Source organism: Phoca vitulina, unplaced genomic scaffold (genome assembly GCF_004348235.1).
Source record: "Phoca vitulina isolate PV1807 unplaced genomic scaffold, GSC_HSeal_1.0 scaffold26, whole genome shotgun sequence".
Classification (NCBI taxonomy): Eukaryota; Metazoa; Chordata; class Mammalia; order Carnivora; family Phocidae; genus Phoca; species Phoca vitulina.
The window spans coordinates 20589128-20605716 of NW_022589729.1; the positions used below are offsets into that span (position 1 = coordinate 20589128).

Here is a 16589-nt window from a genome sequence, read left to right on the forward strand (position 1 = left end):
TCCACGGGGGTAGAGGCCCTCTCCACCATGCTCTTTGTACGCTACATCACTACAAACACTTAGGACATGGGATTACTCCATGGACTTTCCCCTTTCCCAAGCTAAGAATTCCTCATGGGCAAGGACCCGGATATTACCTATCCTTGAATTCTTGGACCACGCAGGCGAGGTCCACTGAAAGCCTGCTGAGTTGAACTAAGCAGGTGTTAAGGAGGCAGATTGGGAGGGGTGGGGCAGCATCTGGCAGTTTTCATGCTAAAGAAAACGGGGGGGAGGGGCAGGGGGGATCACAAACTCACTTCTGAGTCAACCTTCTGCCTGAAGACAGACTTCCGGGCACCGGGTCACGCCCTTCGGCATGGCCTGGAGAACCTTCGTTCTTCACCCCCGACACAGCTCTGCGGCTAGTTTGTCTTCCTTACGCCGCAGCTCTGCAACTAGCCTGTAAATTGCCCTTGGTGGGAAATGGTGACTGTTTTGTGTCTTTCAGCATCTGGCTCTGGACTGAGCATTTGGGAGACGCTCAACAGTTTGATATCTGTGGTTTGAAAGAATCTGAGCCTCTGGGTTTCAAAGGTAGCTATCGGATTTCTGATCTGACTTCTGGAATAATTTTTCATGACAGTTGTGAAGTTTGGGGGAAATTTGCCAAGAAAAGGCTTTGGAATTGTTTTCTTAAGAGTTTCTTAGGAATGAGGGGCGCCTGGGTGGCTCAGTTTGTTAAGCGTCTGCCTTCGGCTCAGGTCATGATCCCAGGGTCCTGGGATCGAGCCCCACATTGGGCTCCCTACTTGGCGGGAAGCCTGCTTCTCCCTCTCCCACTCCCCCTCCTTGTCCCTCTCTCGCTGTCTCTCTCTCTGTCAAATAAATAAAAAATCTTTAAAAAAAAAAAAAAGAGTTTCTTAGGAATGGGATCCTTTCTCCACCCATCTCCTTGGAGCCAGGTAAGAGATGGGAGGTGGGGGGAGAAGGGTGGCAAGAGAACTTCAAGGTATTCTTGACTTGTTCACGCTGTCAAGTTCAAGCAGGATATTTTTCATATTCCTTTATTTCCTCTGCTGTGAAGCGTGTTGGAGTGTAAAAATTGTTTCACAAAGTTAACATGGTTTTGAAGAAGGAACAGATATATGTAGAGTAACCTACACATCTACTCACACACCTGTCTACGTAGGTGCCAGTGGCACTGAAAGAATGAACTTGTGGATGGAGGAGGGGCTTCCTGAAATCCCCGGGAAGTCAGCACATTGTATGCGTGTGTGTGTGTGTGTGTGTGTGTGTGTGGTGTGGGTGGGGGGGTGGGGTGTGGGGGGTGGGGGGTGTTGTTTAAAGGCAATTTCACCTGAATCCCCTCCGGCTTATAGCTGTAGGGAGCAATGGAGGAAGCAGACTTCATCTAGATGGGGGGATGGGATGATGGTGATTGTTTTGCTGCTGAAACAAAACAGTTTAGGTTTGGGGAGCAGAAATGCCCCCTGCCCCCAGGGGGACCCCAGGCGCTGTGCTCCCCTGAGGGGCAGAGGTTGCAAGGTGTGAGGACGGCGCAGAAGCGGGGCTTATCCAGGCCTTAGCACCAGGTTGCTTATAGCCACGATAAGATATTGACTTTAAGCAGGAGCCTTGGAGAAACCAGCAGCAGCTAGGAAGGACGGGGCATTATATGGGAGCACGAGGGAAGGAGGCTGAGAGGAAATGGGCCCTATTTTCTGTAAATGAGCAAAAGAGAAAGATGAGACAGACTATAATGGGAATTTCTTGAAGTTAGGGACCTAGCTTAATCCAATTTCTTAAAAATCTCTGGAACTTTTCTTAGCCTAATGAGGCTGGGCATGTGTCCTACTTACTTCTAGAACAACCACCCCCACCACCCCCCCCGCCCCCAACATATACACTAGGGAGCTATAGAGGGGCAGCATCTCCTGGAGGAGTGAAGGAGAAGGGGAAGGTGAGTGAGCCCTGTGGGGCCCAGGCTCTGCTTGGAGGCCAGCCAAGCCACTCACCTGGCCCAGGCAAGGAGGGGAGGGGATTTCAAGGGGAGGGACAGTCCATACAGGGAATAAATTACTGCAAGGGGCAGGGATAATAGATAATCAGAGCACGGTTTAAAGAGCAGAGCTGCAGACTAGACCGTGGATGCAGGGCGTCTTAGCCACCCCCTTGGTTTCCAGACGTGGGGGCTGAGGGCAGAAGGGACCCACGAGGTCAGACAGCAAACAGGAACAAACCACCTCCTCACCTGGGTTCCTGAGGGTTCCCACTTGTGCTCACTCATGATGGGGATCAGCCCCCCGCCTCGAGGCCTCTGTACCTTTGCGTCCTTTACATCCCAGAGGGGCGACTGTGCACATCGCCCAGGCCTCTTCAAGTTGGAGCCTGAGGCCTGCTCCTTGGCCTTGTAAAACCATCCCAAAGAGGGGCGAGGAGGAAGACAGGAGCCCGCTGTGACCTGCACCAGCCACCAGGTGTCACTGATGTGTCTGCCTTAGAGGGGGAAGCCTATCTGTGCTTGTGGAACAGGCTTCTGGGAGATTTCCCGGGGCTCCGCCCCTTCCAGAGCACTTTCTCATGAGCTGCTTCCGGGCTTTGGACAGGATTGGGCCATCCACACTGATAGGGAACAGATGGTGGGGCGGGGCTGGTGGCTCTGGACCCTTCACTGTGGACACCGTGTGGCCCAGGCCATCAGGCCTCTTGTCCAGACTGGCAAGGGGGCTGCGGGATCCATCTATACCCACAGGGGCCCAACCCTGGGGGGCTCTGATTGCCACCCCTCTCCTGCTGGCTGATTCCTGGTTCCCCGAACTATTCTCCTTGACTATTCCTCCCCGCTCTTACTCTTGAGATAGAGAGGCCCGGCCAGAAGGGCGTGTGCAGAGGAGGGCCCTGGCTGGCCCTGGGAAGAGACTGCCAGATGCAGGCCCCTGCAGGAACCCTGATCCTTCACCCTCCTTCAGCCATTCCCTTGCACTTCCTTGCTGGAGAACGCGGGCTGGGAAAGAGCCAGCACAATGTCTGGTGCCAACGAACAGAGTGGTGGAGCAGCAGTTTTGGAAGGCGGGATCCGTGGCTAAGGGGCCTGTTGGGGCCAGAGCTGCCCATGATGGTGGAGTCTCCAGCAGGACTTCCCAAACCTCACCTCTGGGCTGCTCCTGACCGCCTTCTGCTTGCTTCGGCCAGGACCAAGTTCCAGATGTCAGCCCATGGCCCCAACTTACCCAGGAGTGACAGGGTAGAGGAGGAGGAGAGAAGAGTATGTCTTTAGACACACCTGTGTGCTTCTGGGGCCAGAAGCGTGGCTGTGCAGTGGCTGTCTTTGAGCTGGGTGAACCAAATCAAGCCCTTAGAAGTCTTGCTCTAGAAGCCCCGGGTGCGGCAGAGTATGTGGCTGGTCCCTGCCTCGGGAAGGTGGGATAGGAAAGGCAAAGCTGGGAGCGAGAAAGGAAGATAGAGGACACGAATGGTGGGCACAGGCGCCCGGGCCATCGGCATTCAAGTGCGGTCAGAGGAGATCCGGGGGGGCAGAGTAAGGCCTAAATGACCACGGACTGCAGCAGACGGAAGCACATCATGAGGTCCAGTGGGATGGGTGGCTTCAGGTGGTTCCCATCCAGCCGCAGGTAACGGAGGTGTGGCACGTTCTCCAGATCCGAGGAGAAGTCATGGAAGGCAACTAGATTGTTGGGGCAAATCTGGGTCCCATTGATCTCTGTGGAGAAAGAAGGGAGAAGTCAGCAGGCGAGGTGGGTGGGGGGTCGGGACAGACGGGGCTGGAGGCAAAGATGAGGAAGGAGAAGGGGGGTGGACAACTGAGGATAAGAACTCGAGTTCTCTTCTCTGGAACTGGCTGACCTTGGGAATGTGTGACCAAGGGTGAGTCAACCCTATCCCCCCCACCCCCCAGGCTCACTTTAGTTGTTTGTTGAATGAATTAAGTCAGAACCAATCAACTATTGTTATTGGAAATTCACTCGGTGGAGTCGTGGAGGAAGTCAACTGTGGGCTGGACCTTCAGAGACGGGTGGGACCACAGCAGGTGGAGATGTGGGGGATGGTGTTCTGCTAGAGTGACCTCCGGTTTGAAGGAAGTTGTAGGGGCGCCTGGGTGGCTCAGTCGTTGGGCGTCTGCCTTCGACTCAGGTCATGATCCCAGGGTCCTGGGATCGGGCCCCGCATCGGGCTCCCTGCTCGGCGGGAAGCCTGCTTCTCCCTCTCCCACTCCCCCTGCTTGTGTTCCCTCTCTCGCTGTGTCTGTCTGTCAAATAAATAAATAAAATCTTTAAAAAAAAAAAAAAAGAAGGAAGTTGTAGAGGCCGCTCAAGGCAGAATCCGGGAGTAGTAAATAGTACAGTGGGATGTCCTAGGGGAGATAAGCTGGACAGCTAAACATTAGCCATGTGTGTGGTAGGCTTTCAAATGGAAAACGAGATTCCACTGTGTCCTTCGCCTCTGGTGCGATGACACCAGGTTTGTCATCTTCTGAATGAGCTGTATTCCCCCTAAATCTTGCCTCTTTCATCATCTGTGGGGTCAGCGTTGTTGTTAGTGATGTTGTTGTTGTTGTTGTTGTTCTTCTTCTTCTTCTTCTTCTTCGTCTTCTTCTTTCTCTCTTTTCATCACTGGAGAACCCTGACATCGGTGGATTTTTTTCTCATGACCGCTGTGACTTTGGACTGTCACCTTACCGCTCTGACATTTAGTTCCCAAATCTGTGAAATGGTGAGAATGGTGCCTGCCCCCCACCCCAGATGAGAGGATGTTGGCAAAGGCATTGTGCAGACTGTCAAGGATGGGGCAGGTGGCAGCATTAAGATCATCGCTGCGAACATGGCCATCACACTGACCGAGGGCTGGCTCTGCCCACTCTGTCCATCCTTGACACAGGACACAGGCTGGGCGCAGGGGATACAGGTGGACGGGGCGTGATTTTTCTGACTTCAGCCTCAAAAGGCAGGATATCCCCTAGGAGCCTGCCCTTCCCCACCCTGATAGAGACCTGCCGGCCATTGAGTAAGGTATTCTTTCTGCCTATCTAGCTTTTGGGGTAATGCGTTCCATCAGTTCACTACCTGCAGGATGAAATTAAACAGTTTCCCCTTTTCCTGAATTTGTTTTTTTGCAAGCTTTAAAAAAAGCCCTCCCCAACTTCCTGTAATTATCCCAGATGAGTGAATGAAACTGTTCTCCCATCCATTTGTTTCAAGATTGTAGGAATTCAACAATCTCCCTCTCATTCTTTGGCTTGGAAACTAAGGATTCCTAATATTATCTTAGGGGTGCTGCCCTTTCCCCTTGGTCCCCTTCAACACTATAGCTGCTACATTCCTGGTGTGGATGGAGCCTGGCTTTGTTCAAGGACCAGATAATATACTCTCTTGTTTTTGAAGCTTTCTGTCGATGCTCTGCTCAGAGCTGACATTGTTGATCGAAGCAAAAGTGGAACTTCCAGCTTCTTCTTCTGGGCTGCAATCTTTACCCCAAGCCCAGAACCCTATAAATGTAGCTTGGGCAAATTCTACCTTAAATGTGCTCTTACGTGATGAGATATTCCCTCCTTCCAGCTAGACTCAGACAGCGCCTGCGCACTGGCATATTCCTCTGGCTGCCGGGTTTTACCAGCTGCCTACCCCGAGTATGTAGCTGCTTTGCTGTGAACATCTTTTAGAGATTCCTCAAAACCTAGGCTCAGCTTTCCTCTCATAACTGGCAGGTTGTACAGGGGACAGACGCAGGACATTTCAGAGTAGTGACATTCAGAACACGTCACTGTTCTGCTTTCACGAGAATGTCTGGGACTGCATTCCGTGTCTACCCAACTGTAGATCTGGAGGGCAGAGAACCTGGGGCTAGCGAGAAGGGACAGAGGAGGAAAAGCTCTTACCCTCCAAGCATGGTATTCTGGGCACTTTATCCACATTAGCCTATTAAATCCTCATATCAACTTTGTGACCGAAGGTATTGTTCCCATTCTCATTTTACAGATGAGACAACTTCCCAGAGAGGTGAAATATCTGTTCAAGGTCACACAGATAGTAAGTGGCAAGGTCAAGATTTGAAGTCCAGTGCCAAACTGGGTGCTTTTTTGCGCTACCCCCCACCCCCTTCACCCCAAGCTCCTAGAAAGGATTGAGGCAATAAGAGCCTCCACTTCCCTGGCCATGGCCGTGGCCGTGGCCCTGCCCCCACTCACTCTCTATGCTGTTGTTGTTGAGGTACAGGTGCTCCAGCTTGTTGTTGATGGCGGGCACACTGCTGATCATGTTGTGGGACAGGTGGAGCACGAGCAGGTTGGAGATGTTGAAGGAGTTCTTGGGGAGCCCCCTGTCTGACAGCCTGTTGTAATTAAGGCGAATGAAGGCAAGGTTGGGGAAACCCTTGAAGTAGCCATTAGGGATGGTCTCGATCCTGTTGCTGTCCAGGTAGAGCTGGTGAATGGCCGTGGGCACCTTGGGTGGCATCTTTCTCAGGATGTTGTGGGCCAGGTTGAGCTGCATGAGGTTCTTGAGGCCCTGGAAGGTGTCAGGCTTGAAGACGCCATCACTCAGCTTGTTGTGTTGGAGATCCAGGAGCAGCAGGCTGTCCAGCTTGCTGAAGACGCCGGGCGGGATTCTGGAGATCTGGTTCTGGCTCAGCCTCAGCTGCTCCAGGTTCCGGGGCAGGGCTGAGGGCACCTCTTCGAGCTGGTTCTTCTCCATGTAGAGGAATACCAGACTGGGCAGTTTCTCCAGCACCTTCTGGTCTATCTTGCGAATTCGGTTGTTATCCAGGTTGATCCACCTCAGGCCCGTGGCATTCTGGAAGGACTCCACTGGGAGCTCAGTTATGAAGTTGTTCTGCAGATAGAGGTAATGGATGCGGGGTGGGATGACAGGGACCTTTCGGAGGTTGCGGCTGTCACAGTAGAGGGCAGATGGGAAATCCGGGGGGCAGTAGCATTCCCGGGGGCAGTCAGGGAAGATTGAGGGAGGGCCTGGTGGGAGGGGAGGGGGCAGGTCTGTAGGCTCCAATGGCTCATGGGGCTGAGAAAAGCTGGGGGTGGGCCTGGGTCTGGGCCTGGGCCTGGGTCTCGGTCGTCTTGTCAGCTGGCCTTGGGCCACTGAGGCCAAGATGAGGAGAAGTGGGAGGAGCCAGCAGAGGGATGACCTCATGATCCAGGTGACGCACCTGCAGGGAGGAGACACAGGGAGTCATTAGCCTTCTGGGCCCTGTAATTAGAGGCCCTGTCCTGGCACGAGAGTTGGCCAGGATGGGCTCCAGAGGGGCCATGGGAGAGACTTGTCGAAGCATCTCTTCGTCTGCCTGTATCCAGCAGGTAAGAAAATAACAAGGACTTGAGGGTCTGGACTCCAGGCCTATAGGCCTTGCCTGCTCTGGTGAGGATGAGCCATCCTGGCAGAAAGCACATTGGCTGTGAATCAGGAGCACTGGGGCTTGCTGGAGAAGACCCTTAACCTCTCTAGCACTTGGTCTCCCCACTTGCAGCATGAGCAAATCATCCCTGTTCCTAGAAGAGGGATGTTAGGAGACATGAACCATAGAGTCCTAAGTGGTCCATCTGGAAGGGTCCTTAGAGATCCCATAATTCAGTGATTTTCAGACTGTGCCCCTGTTTCTGTAGAGTCCCCCGAGGGAGGGAGACCGAGTGGGTGGCCCCAGGGCACCGCCAACTCACCCCTGTGCCAACCTGAGCAGCTCTGTGCTTTTAAATCTGTTATATAAAGAGGTTTGGCCAAAGCATGTATTTGAAAGAAACTCCGCATTACTAAAAATGGTTTGAAATCCACCAATCGAGCCCAGATTCTACTGTTTACAGAAATTGGGTCCTGGAGGGATGGAGTGGCTTGCCCAGGCCAGAAAGCTTGAACAGCAAGCCCAGGACAAAAACCCAGGTCTCCTGCCTTCCAGAGCAGGGCTTGCGGAGGTCCTGGAAAGGAAGGAAAGTGCTGTAGACACACTCGTGTCTTGTGTCTGCCCCTGCTCGCTCCTCACCCCTGCGCTCAGCTCAGGGAACGCTGCTCTTTGCCAGCCAGAGGCACACCAAGAATTCCTCCCCAGATGTGGAGGCTCCTGTGAAAATAAACAGGGCAGGGATCAAAAGCTGTGGGGAAATCACTTTCCTTTCTTCTGACATGTTCTCGCCGCCCCCATATCCACTGGAGCTGGCAGTGTTGAGACTGGATATGAAGAAGAATTTCCTGCTGGCCCTGTGACATAGTGGAATAGGTCACTGAAGGCTATTTTGGGGCCGTGCTCCCCAGTGGCTCTGATGGACCTTCAGATAGGATCATGGGGGTTGAGTTTAATTAAGCTGGAGAAATAGCAAGAGGACCAGGGCTGCCGACAGAGTGGCAGCTCCCCCCAGCTTCCTCCCCTCACTGGCCAGCCAGCCAGGAGGGGCGCAGAAAGGGGTGGCCTGCACCCTCTCCTCCAAAGGGCCATCAGCCCGATGATGCTCCCCTCTGGGCTACAGCCAGCGTCTCTGTCCCCACACTGCTCCCCCTGGCCCTCCTTGCTGCTTTCTTACGAGGTGATGTCTGCCCCTCCCCTCCTGGGGCCCCGGGGCGGGGGATACAGGATTCCTGGGGTTCTCTGACCTAGGGTGGGCCGCCATGTGTCTCCAGCTGCATCTGGACGCTGGGATCCTGCCCCTGTGCCAGGCCTCTCGCTGGCTTTCCTTTGAGCCCCCATCAGCTTGCACTCCTTCCTTGGATGCTTCTTGCTGGCCTTGCTCAAAGGAAGACAATAGAAGCCTCTCACCAGCTGCTTAGTTCTGGGCCAGATGCTCAAAAGGCACCGAGTGTGACAAGAAACAGCAGAGAGGGCAGACCTCAACCCGAGGGGTAGAGGGTGTCTCCCTGTAGCTTTCACACACACACCCTCCACACCTAACCTGCTCTCTCTCTCATGCACACACACACACACCTCCCCACACCACACACATAAGCAAGCCCATGTTTACATGTCCACTGTGTGTATGTGTGTGAATCCTTACACAGTACTCTGAGAATGGGAGGGAGGGAGGGAAAGAGGGAAAGAGGGAGGGAAGAAGGGAGGGAGGGAGGGAAGACTGATGAGGAGAAAGGAGGGAAGAGATTGCCCGGCAGTCTCTGTGGTTCTCCATCTCCCTCTAAGGGGGTCTCTCCCCAGGCAGGCCTCTCCAAGAGGGTCCACGAGGGCCATTTCCCTGGGCCTCCTATCACGAGGAAAAACCGTGCAGTTAGATTCTCGGCTTTACCTCCAGCTGAGGATCCAACAGTCCCACAAGGACTGAAAAGAGCAGACATTCATTGTAAACTTGAGTCTTGTTGCCGGGCCCCACACCACTTAGGACTGGTGAACTATGAATTAATATTTCATAAGTCCTGTAATTTTCTTGAAAATAGCACAGTCATATACGTTTTAAGGGGGTGGTTAAAGCATTAGTATGCTGAACACAAACATTTTTAAAAGCCCCAATTTTTGTGACCCTATTTGTTTTGGCATTTCTTTATTTTCCGATTACATGGGAGCCAGAAATAAGCCAGAAATCCCTCAGGATGTGAAGCTCCGCTTCAGGGAGGCTCCCCATTTCCCTCCCTTGCCTCTGTCACCAAAAGCATCTACCAGGTATTGGGCCTTGAGTTAAGCAAGTAAAACTTGTCCAGAACTTCCAGCAAAGGCTGCTCTGTGGGGCTCCGGGACTGGGCAGCTGGCCTTTGCTCATGGGTGTCTCCGGGGGGCTCGGGGCCCGGGCAGCCCTGGTGCTCACTGTTAGGAGGGACAGTGCTCCTTCCAACCACAGTGAGCACAAGTCTTCCCCATCCCCAGCTCCTGCGCCAGACCCTTTGGGAACTTCTCTATCTTCCCCCCCCACCCCCCCACCCCCCAAGCCCCAAGCCCCAAGCCACCTTCTGACCCTCTTACATTCCAGACTTCTGGGGCTGGCCAAGCTCCTCGAAGAGCCACAAGGAGGTTTCGGAGGAAAAGTTCTCTGTGCCTGTTCCATGGAGAAACACTGCATCTGTTCAATTCCCCTTCTCTAAGCCCCAGGGCTCAACCACTCTCCACTGTGTGTGTGTGTGTGTGTGTGTGTGTGTGTGTTTGCGCGTGCGCGTCCATTCTGCTTTCTTGAGAAAATAGAGTTCATTTCTAAGGCTTTTTTCACTGGGCTACGCCTCTTCCTGCTGGAGCCTGAGTGTCCAGAGGGGAGGTCCTGACCGCAGCCGTTGCTCCCGGCGGTCCTCAGCGAGGTCCTAAGTCCCCGAAAGCAGAATCTGTGTGACAGGGTGGAGGTCCCTGGACTCCCAGGGGAGTCATAACCCGCCCCCCCCCTTCAACAAAGCCCCAAGTCACACTTTCTTCTGCTCCTGCCTTCCAGAGCTTTCCATCCAATCATAAACTCCCCTACTTAGGGTGGGTCATGAGTGTGTGCAGATTTTTCAATTTCGTATGCCTTTGCAAGCACACCTCCCCACCCCCTGCTTTCTGCTGGGCAGCGCTCCCTGCTCCGTCAGCGGACTCCTGTGGACCCGCAACCACAGTTCTGGGCACCAGCATCGGCTCAAGAGAGCTGCTGCTTCATGGGAGCAAAGCCCAACCCAACATTCACTCTCTCACTTCCGAACATTTCCTGCGAGAGTTCTCCATAAATTTCAGTTCCAAGTATTGGAGATCTGGTCTTGCATCCTGGCTCTGACCCTCCTCCCCAGGCTCTTCATTTGTGTGAGGATGAAATGAGATCACACACATGAAGGCATGTTGTAGAGCAGAAAATCTCTACCAATGGCAGGGGGTTCATTTATTCACCTATTTATTTATAAAAGAGCCAATTCTCTCGGGAGACTGATTTTTAAAGTGAGATAACCCTCATCCCTACCTGGCTCGTGAATTCATTCATTGAAGGCTCGAACACCCAGGACCAGTGCAACGTTGAGGCTCAGGGCAGGGCTGGGTTGAAGTTCACGTGGGTTTGTCAAGTCAGTACGAGCAAGTTTAAGGGTAATTGGCTTTGCATGAAGAGTCTGGGATCGGGGTTGGGCTGGGAGTAAGGTTGGGTATGTCTCCCCGGGTTGAAGAAGGGTTATTCCACACTACAGTTGACCCTTGAACAACACAGGTTTGAACATCGTGGGTCCACTTATACGCAGATATTTTCCGATAAATATATGTACAGTTCTATAAATGTGTTTTCTCTTCCTTAGGATTTTTAAATCACATTTCTTTTCTCTAGCTTACCTTGTTTTAAGACTGCAGTGTATAATACGTATAGCTACAAAGTATGTGTTAATCCACTGTTGATGTTATTGGTGAAGCTTCTGGTCAATGGTAGGCTGTTAGTAGTTAAGTTTGGGGGGAAGCAACAGTTATAGGCAGATTTTTGACTGTGTTGTTGGGGTTGGCAACCCTAACCCCTGTGCTTTTCCAAGGGTCAACTGTACTCACTGGCAGTCTTGTTCTTGTCAGATTTCCTGCCTAGTTGGTCACCCCTAAGCCTCCATGGCTTAACTCAGCCAGTGACCCTGCCATGGATAATGGGGCTGCCCCCCGACCCAGAGCCACACCCATGGACATTGGGGTGACCCTCTTTCTTTGTTCCCTTCTTTCTGTTCTACACTCAGACTTCTGAAAGCTGTCCTGCTCCCTTTATCTCTTCCAGAAGCCCAGAAGGAGGTTGGAAGCCAGGAGAATCAGATGGTCATTTGTTAGCAGAGGAGTTGAGACAGCCCCCCTCCCCATCCAGGCTGCCTGAGCCCCTTTCAAGGCCTCCAAGTAGGGCTCATGTGCTCCTCAGGGAACAAAAGGGCTGATATCATGAATGAATTCAACACACTACTGATGCAGCTGCCCCTTTCCTGGGGGGTGAATCCGTATAAGTGTGAGCCTGACTGGGGCAGTGGGGATACTAGACAGGGGGTGAGGGTTCTCAGCCCGTCTTCCGCTACCTAGTTACGTGACCCTGTCTTCAGCCTCAGGTTCCTTACCTGTAAAACGGGGATAACAAATCTTTCCTATCCCTATATTCCTCACCCAGTTGTTGTCAGAAACAAGTGTGATAAGCAACTTTAAAATGAACCGCAGATCAAAAAATACTAAAAATAAATATAACACTATTATGGAGAGACCATCTGTCTCCCCAGTGTCTACCACAAGGCGAAGTGTAAACAGAATGAAGTTTTTTGGCCTGAGGCCGCTAGTCCAGAAGAGCACGTTTTCCATTCTGAGGGACTAGGGACGAAATGGGGTGAGATGGCCGTCCTCCTCTGACAGCCTGGCACCTCACCATATCCTTCATTCTGCCTCCAGCCCCTACTATCTCCAACCCCTGAAGAAAGCCTAGAAGAATCTGTCTGATGCCTTGAGCACTCATAGATCTGGGTCCCAACCCTGCAATTCTCCAGTTGCTTAGCTGGATACACTTGGGCAAGCCTCCTACCTCTACTGGGCTCTAGTGTCCTCATCTGTAAAATGGGCATATTAACACCTTCTTACCAGATTGTTTTGAGGGTTAAATGAGTGAATGTGTTTAAAGTGAGTGCTCAGTGAACATTAAGCTGTTGTTGACATATTTTCAAAGTAATTAGATCTCTTTCCCTCTAGCTTGGCCAGAGGGCAGCCCTGCCCTTCACCCAGACGCAGGGATTCTTGTGGGTAGGTATTGGCTTCTGGATTTTCCCCAGCTTTTCCACACAGAGCAATATCCTCCCTTTGGGGCCTGTGAGACCACCATTGGGTCTTAGAACCAACGAGTCGGAGAGACCATAGGAGCCCCCAGCCACCTGGTAGAAGGCTCACTTTGTCTTTTCAATTCACTAACCCCACCTGAAAGCCTTTCTGTAGCGGGTGAGGGGATGCTGGCCAGGGAAGGCACAGTCTCACCTCCTCAGCTGGCTCTGGAGCTCCCTGTGATCCGTGACTTCCCCTCCCCAACCTTTTGCACCTGGCTTTTTTGCCCCTTCCAGCCTTGACATGCTTCCCTCATCTGCCCAGTAAATGGGGCTGCCCACTGGGGAAGGGGAGGAGGATTGCAGAGCTTGGTGTTCAGCCTGTCCTCTCTCTGAGCACATCAGGACAGACAGCTGTGGGGCAAGGGGAGAGGAGATCTAGAAGGGATGGGGAAGGGCCCAGTCCAGTGCCCAGGGCAGGCGGATTAGCAAGTGAGAGGAAACATAAGCGCTTTGGAGCTATCTTGGGGGAACTTTCTGGGATGTTCCCTATGATGTGGTTGCCGGTGCTTGTGGGGAAGAAGGGGGTGGGAACGAGCACCTGAAGGAACAGGCTGGCCCATCTGGGACACTCTGGAGCTCCTCCACCAGACGGTTCTTGTCCAGGAAACCACACAGCCCTTCTGCCCAGCTAACAATGCCCTGAGTCCTGGGCTCTTCAGTCCCAGCATGGGTGACTCTCAGGCCCCTGATTCAGGTTCTCAAACCCTGGCTGACCGTCAGGAACCCCTCAAGTATTAAACAATAGATTCCTGGGCTCCATCTGGAAGGTCTGGAGTGAGGGGTCCAGGCATCTATATTTTTAGTAAGCTCCCCTACCCCCCTGAATCAGTCAGGACGGGGGAGATTTTGAAGATCAACCACATTCGGGGACCCTGATCTGCCCGTGCTACCTGCCCTGGGAGAACACTCTCTCTGCTGTTGCAAAGTTGAGTAAGTTGGGGGGAGGGAGGGGCTACTTGGAAAGGAGCCCCATTCACTGACCCACTTTAGCTCCCCCGTCCTGACTGATTCAGGAATTACTGTCTTTTTGCCCTCTGCCACAAGGATCCCTTGCCAACCTGGGATGATTTTGAAATTGCTTTAAAGAGAAATCTTTTCTGGCTGCCTGCAGAAAAAATAAATGAGTTGCCCTCCAGAGCTGGGAATTACGACCCCCAAGTCTTGGAAGCTGGGTTGCTTTCTTCCCTTTCTTTCCAAAAGCCAAGTGCTTTGGACCAGAGAAGGAAATTCAGAACTACTGGGAAGATACTGTGCAGGTTGGAAAGGCACTTTTTTCTCCCTCCTACCCAATTAAGTTCTGAAGAATGAAAAAAACCCTTCCAGTGCTTGCTCTGGTTCATCTCCTCCCTCTCGGCCTCAACTCAGGACACATGATTTTCTTTCGGCTCTGCCATCTCAGTGGGAAGACGCACTTTCTCTTTGCTCTTCCAGCTGGGGAAGTTTGTGAGAATGTGAGAGACAAGATGGAGAGAGAGAGAGAGAGACAGAGTGTGTGTGTGTGTGTGTGTGTGTGTGTGTGTGTGTGTGTGTGTCTGGGGGCGGCCAGGCTCTGTGCTCTAGCTCTGCATGTGGGATGCAGAGTGGAGCTGAACGGACAGGACACCTTCCTATCGTGTGTGTGTATTATGTGTGCGTGGGCAGTGAACACGCAGCCTCCCTGTGACGTGTGTGTGCCCCTGTGGCAGGGTGTGACAACATGGGAAAGGTGCAAAGAAATGGGTTCTAGAGTCGGGTTTCCATAGAAACACCTGCTGTGTAGGAATACCGTGTGCAGCCTAACTCCCTGTGCTACAACAAACCTCTGAACCGAGAAAGTTGAACTTTTGCATCAAGCAAATACATGGGCACAGAATGAGGGAGAGAAGGTAGAGGAGGAGGGTGCAGAAGAAATGTGGAAGACTCATTGGAGCTCATTTGGAAGACGTCTTTCCTACATCAAAAGGAGAAAAGGTGGGAGGAAGGAAGGAAGAGAAATGGATCAGTAAGGTCAGTTGGACAGAGTAGGAGGAAACCTGCTGGAGGAAGGGGTCTTCCCCCCCCCTCTCCCCCCTGGGCTTACCTGCACACACCTGCCTCTCCTCTCAGCTGTGGGTTTAGTCCCCCGGCAAGGCTCCCCCTCTTCCTCCCCCACCCTTCGGTGGAGCTGTGGCAGCAGAGAGCCTGCTAGAAGTTCTGATCTCCCAGTGGTGCCTGCGTGCTTGTGTTTGCCTGACTTTTCCTCTACCAGATCCTAGCGGGGTGGGGAGGTTAGGTTAGGGGGAGGGACAGGCAGATTGTAGGGAGGGAGGGGAAGGAGAAGGGGAGGGAGGGAGGGAGGAGGGAGGAAGGGAGGGAGGGAGGGAGCTTGGGAAAGGAGGAATGACAACAATAAAGTCTTTATTTGGCAGCCAAAACTCCCAAAGACTTCATCCACACACCATGCCCACTAACGGACTCGTTTTTAATAACATTTCCTTCTGCTGCTGCTTCTGGGGGGAGATTGTTTGACCCATGTTTGGAAAACAAGCCAAATCAACAGAGGAAAAAGGCATGAAAAGCAACCTCTGTACAAGCCAGAGCTTCATAGCTGGGTCCAACCCCAGCCTGTCCCATTCCTCCTCCTCACCGTTGCCCTACTTCTGATGCCTATCACTTCCCTGGTGTGAAATTCCCAAACCAGCGAGGGGTGTGGGATGTTTCCTCCGAACAGTGACCATCCTGCCCTTCCTCACCTTCTCTAGGAGGGTTACAACGGAGTGGAGTCTTGCTGGGCAGTGAGCTGGCAGGGAGATGGCCTTGGTTTGGCTGCCGGAGGGATGCTCTGAGGACCAGAGAGGGAAGAGTCTGGCCTGGGGGTCACACAGTAAAGGCAGACAGAATTAAGATTTGATGTAAGACCTGAAGTCTCTGTCCCTAGCTCAGGTGGACAATATCAGTGTCTTATTTCAACTTCTCTGTACATCTCACACTCAGGAGAGATCTGGGGGCTGTATGGTCCTCACACAAAATACATGAGGAAATCCAAAAGCCCCCTCTCCATGTCATCCCAGAAGACCCATTCAAGTAAGACCATCACTTTCCAACAATCCCCCTTAATTAAAAAGCTGCAACACATTTGCAGCTAAGTAGTGCCCAGCAAACTTCCTGCCGCCCCAGGCAACTACTTAGAAAACTCAATGTTTACTATTTCTATCATCCCAGATAGAGCCATGGAGGCAAGTGACAGTGAACTGCTTCCACCCGCCTCCAATCTGGGGTAGAGGAAAGAACCCTGACATTAGGGTCAGCGGCCCTGGGCTCCGCCACTTACAAGCTGTGCTATGTTGGGCAAGTCACTGGATCACGGGGAGCCTCTGTGTCCTCATCTACACAATGAGGATGACACCTGCCTCACAGGGTTGGGAGGGTTCAATGATATCATAAATGGCGGGGGGGACACTTTAGAAACCGGGAAGATGTTTGGGTTTAGGAGAGAGATGATGGTGCCTGGGAGTCAGCCTAAGCAATGGAAAAGGAAAAATAAAACCCACTTTTTCTCTTCCCACCCCGTTTCCACCCTAAAGCTCGCGCCTTCCACATCCTGCTGGGGAGGTCTTGCTGGAAGCCAGCACAACTCTAGATTCATATTAGCCCTGGAGGTGCCAGGCCACTCGTGAATTTTGTTTTTCATCTAGATGAGATATGTCCCCTCCTGCAGACTGAGCCCATCAGCCCCTAGACTTGCTTGTTTCCCATGGTTTGCCAGGTGGTAAGGAGAGTTCAAGAAAGATGAGCAAGATACATGAAGCACAGGGAGAGCAGGCCGGGGCGGGAGGGGGGGAGGGGAGGAGCTAGACAGTGCGGGGGCGGGTGGGTGTGTGACTTCTATCCATTTTCGTGGGGTTCCATCCACATCCCAGAGTCTGTGCTCCT

General features: G+C 52.6%; 1 protein-coding gene across 4 annotated transcripts; it reads right to left on the reverse strand.

Annotated features, from left to right (window-relative positions):
• Positions 1-1299: 1299 nt before the first annotated feature.
• Positions 1300-14945, reverse strand: PRELP (proline and arginine rich end leucine rich repeat protein). 4 transcript variants are annotated; one of them, XM_032422330.1, is made up of 4 exons: positions 9898-10231; positions 8589-8718; positions 6185-7158; positions 1300-3703 (listed from the first exon to the last, which is right to left on the reverse strand). In XM_032422330.1, exons 1-4 carry the CDS (start codon positions 9992-9994, stop codon positions 3528-3530), a joined length of 1377 nt encoding a protein of 458 aa, XP_032278221.1. In that variant the 5' UTR covers positions 9995-10231; the 3' UTR covers positions 1300-3527. The 4 variants fall into 4 exon arrangements, with proteins under 4 accessions (XP_032278221.1, XP_032278225.1, XP_032278224.1 ...); XM_032422334.1 differs by lacking the exons at positions 8589-8718; positions 9898-10231 and adding an exon at positions 14768-14945; XM_032422333.1 differs by lacking the exons at positions 8589-8718; positions 9898-10231 and adding an exon at positions 14758-14945.
• Positions 14946-16589: the final 1644 nt, after the last annotated feature.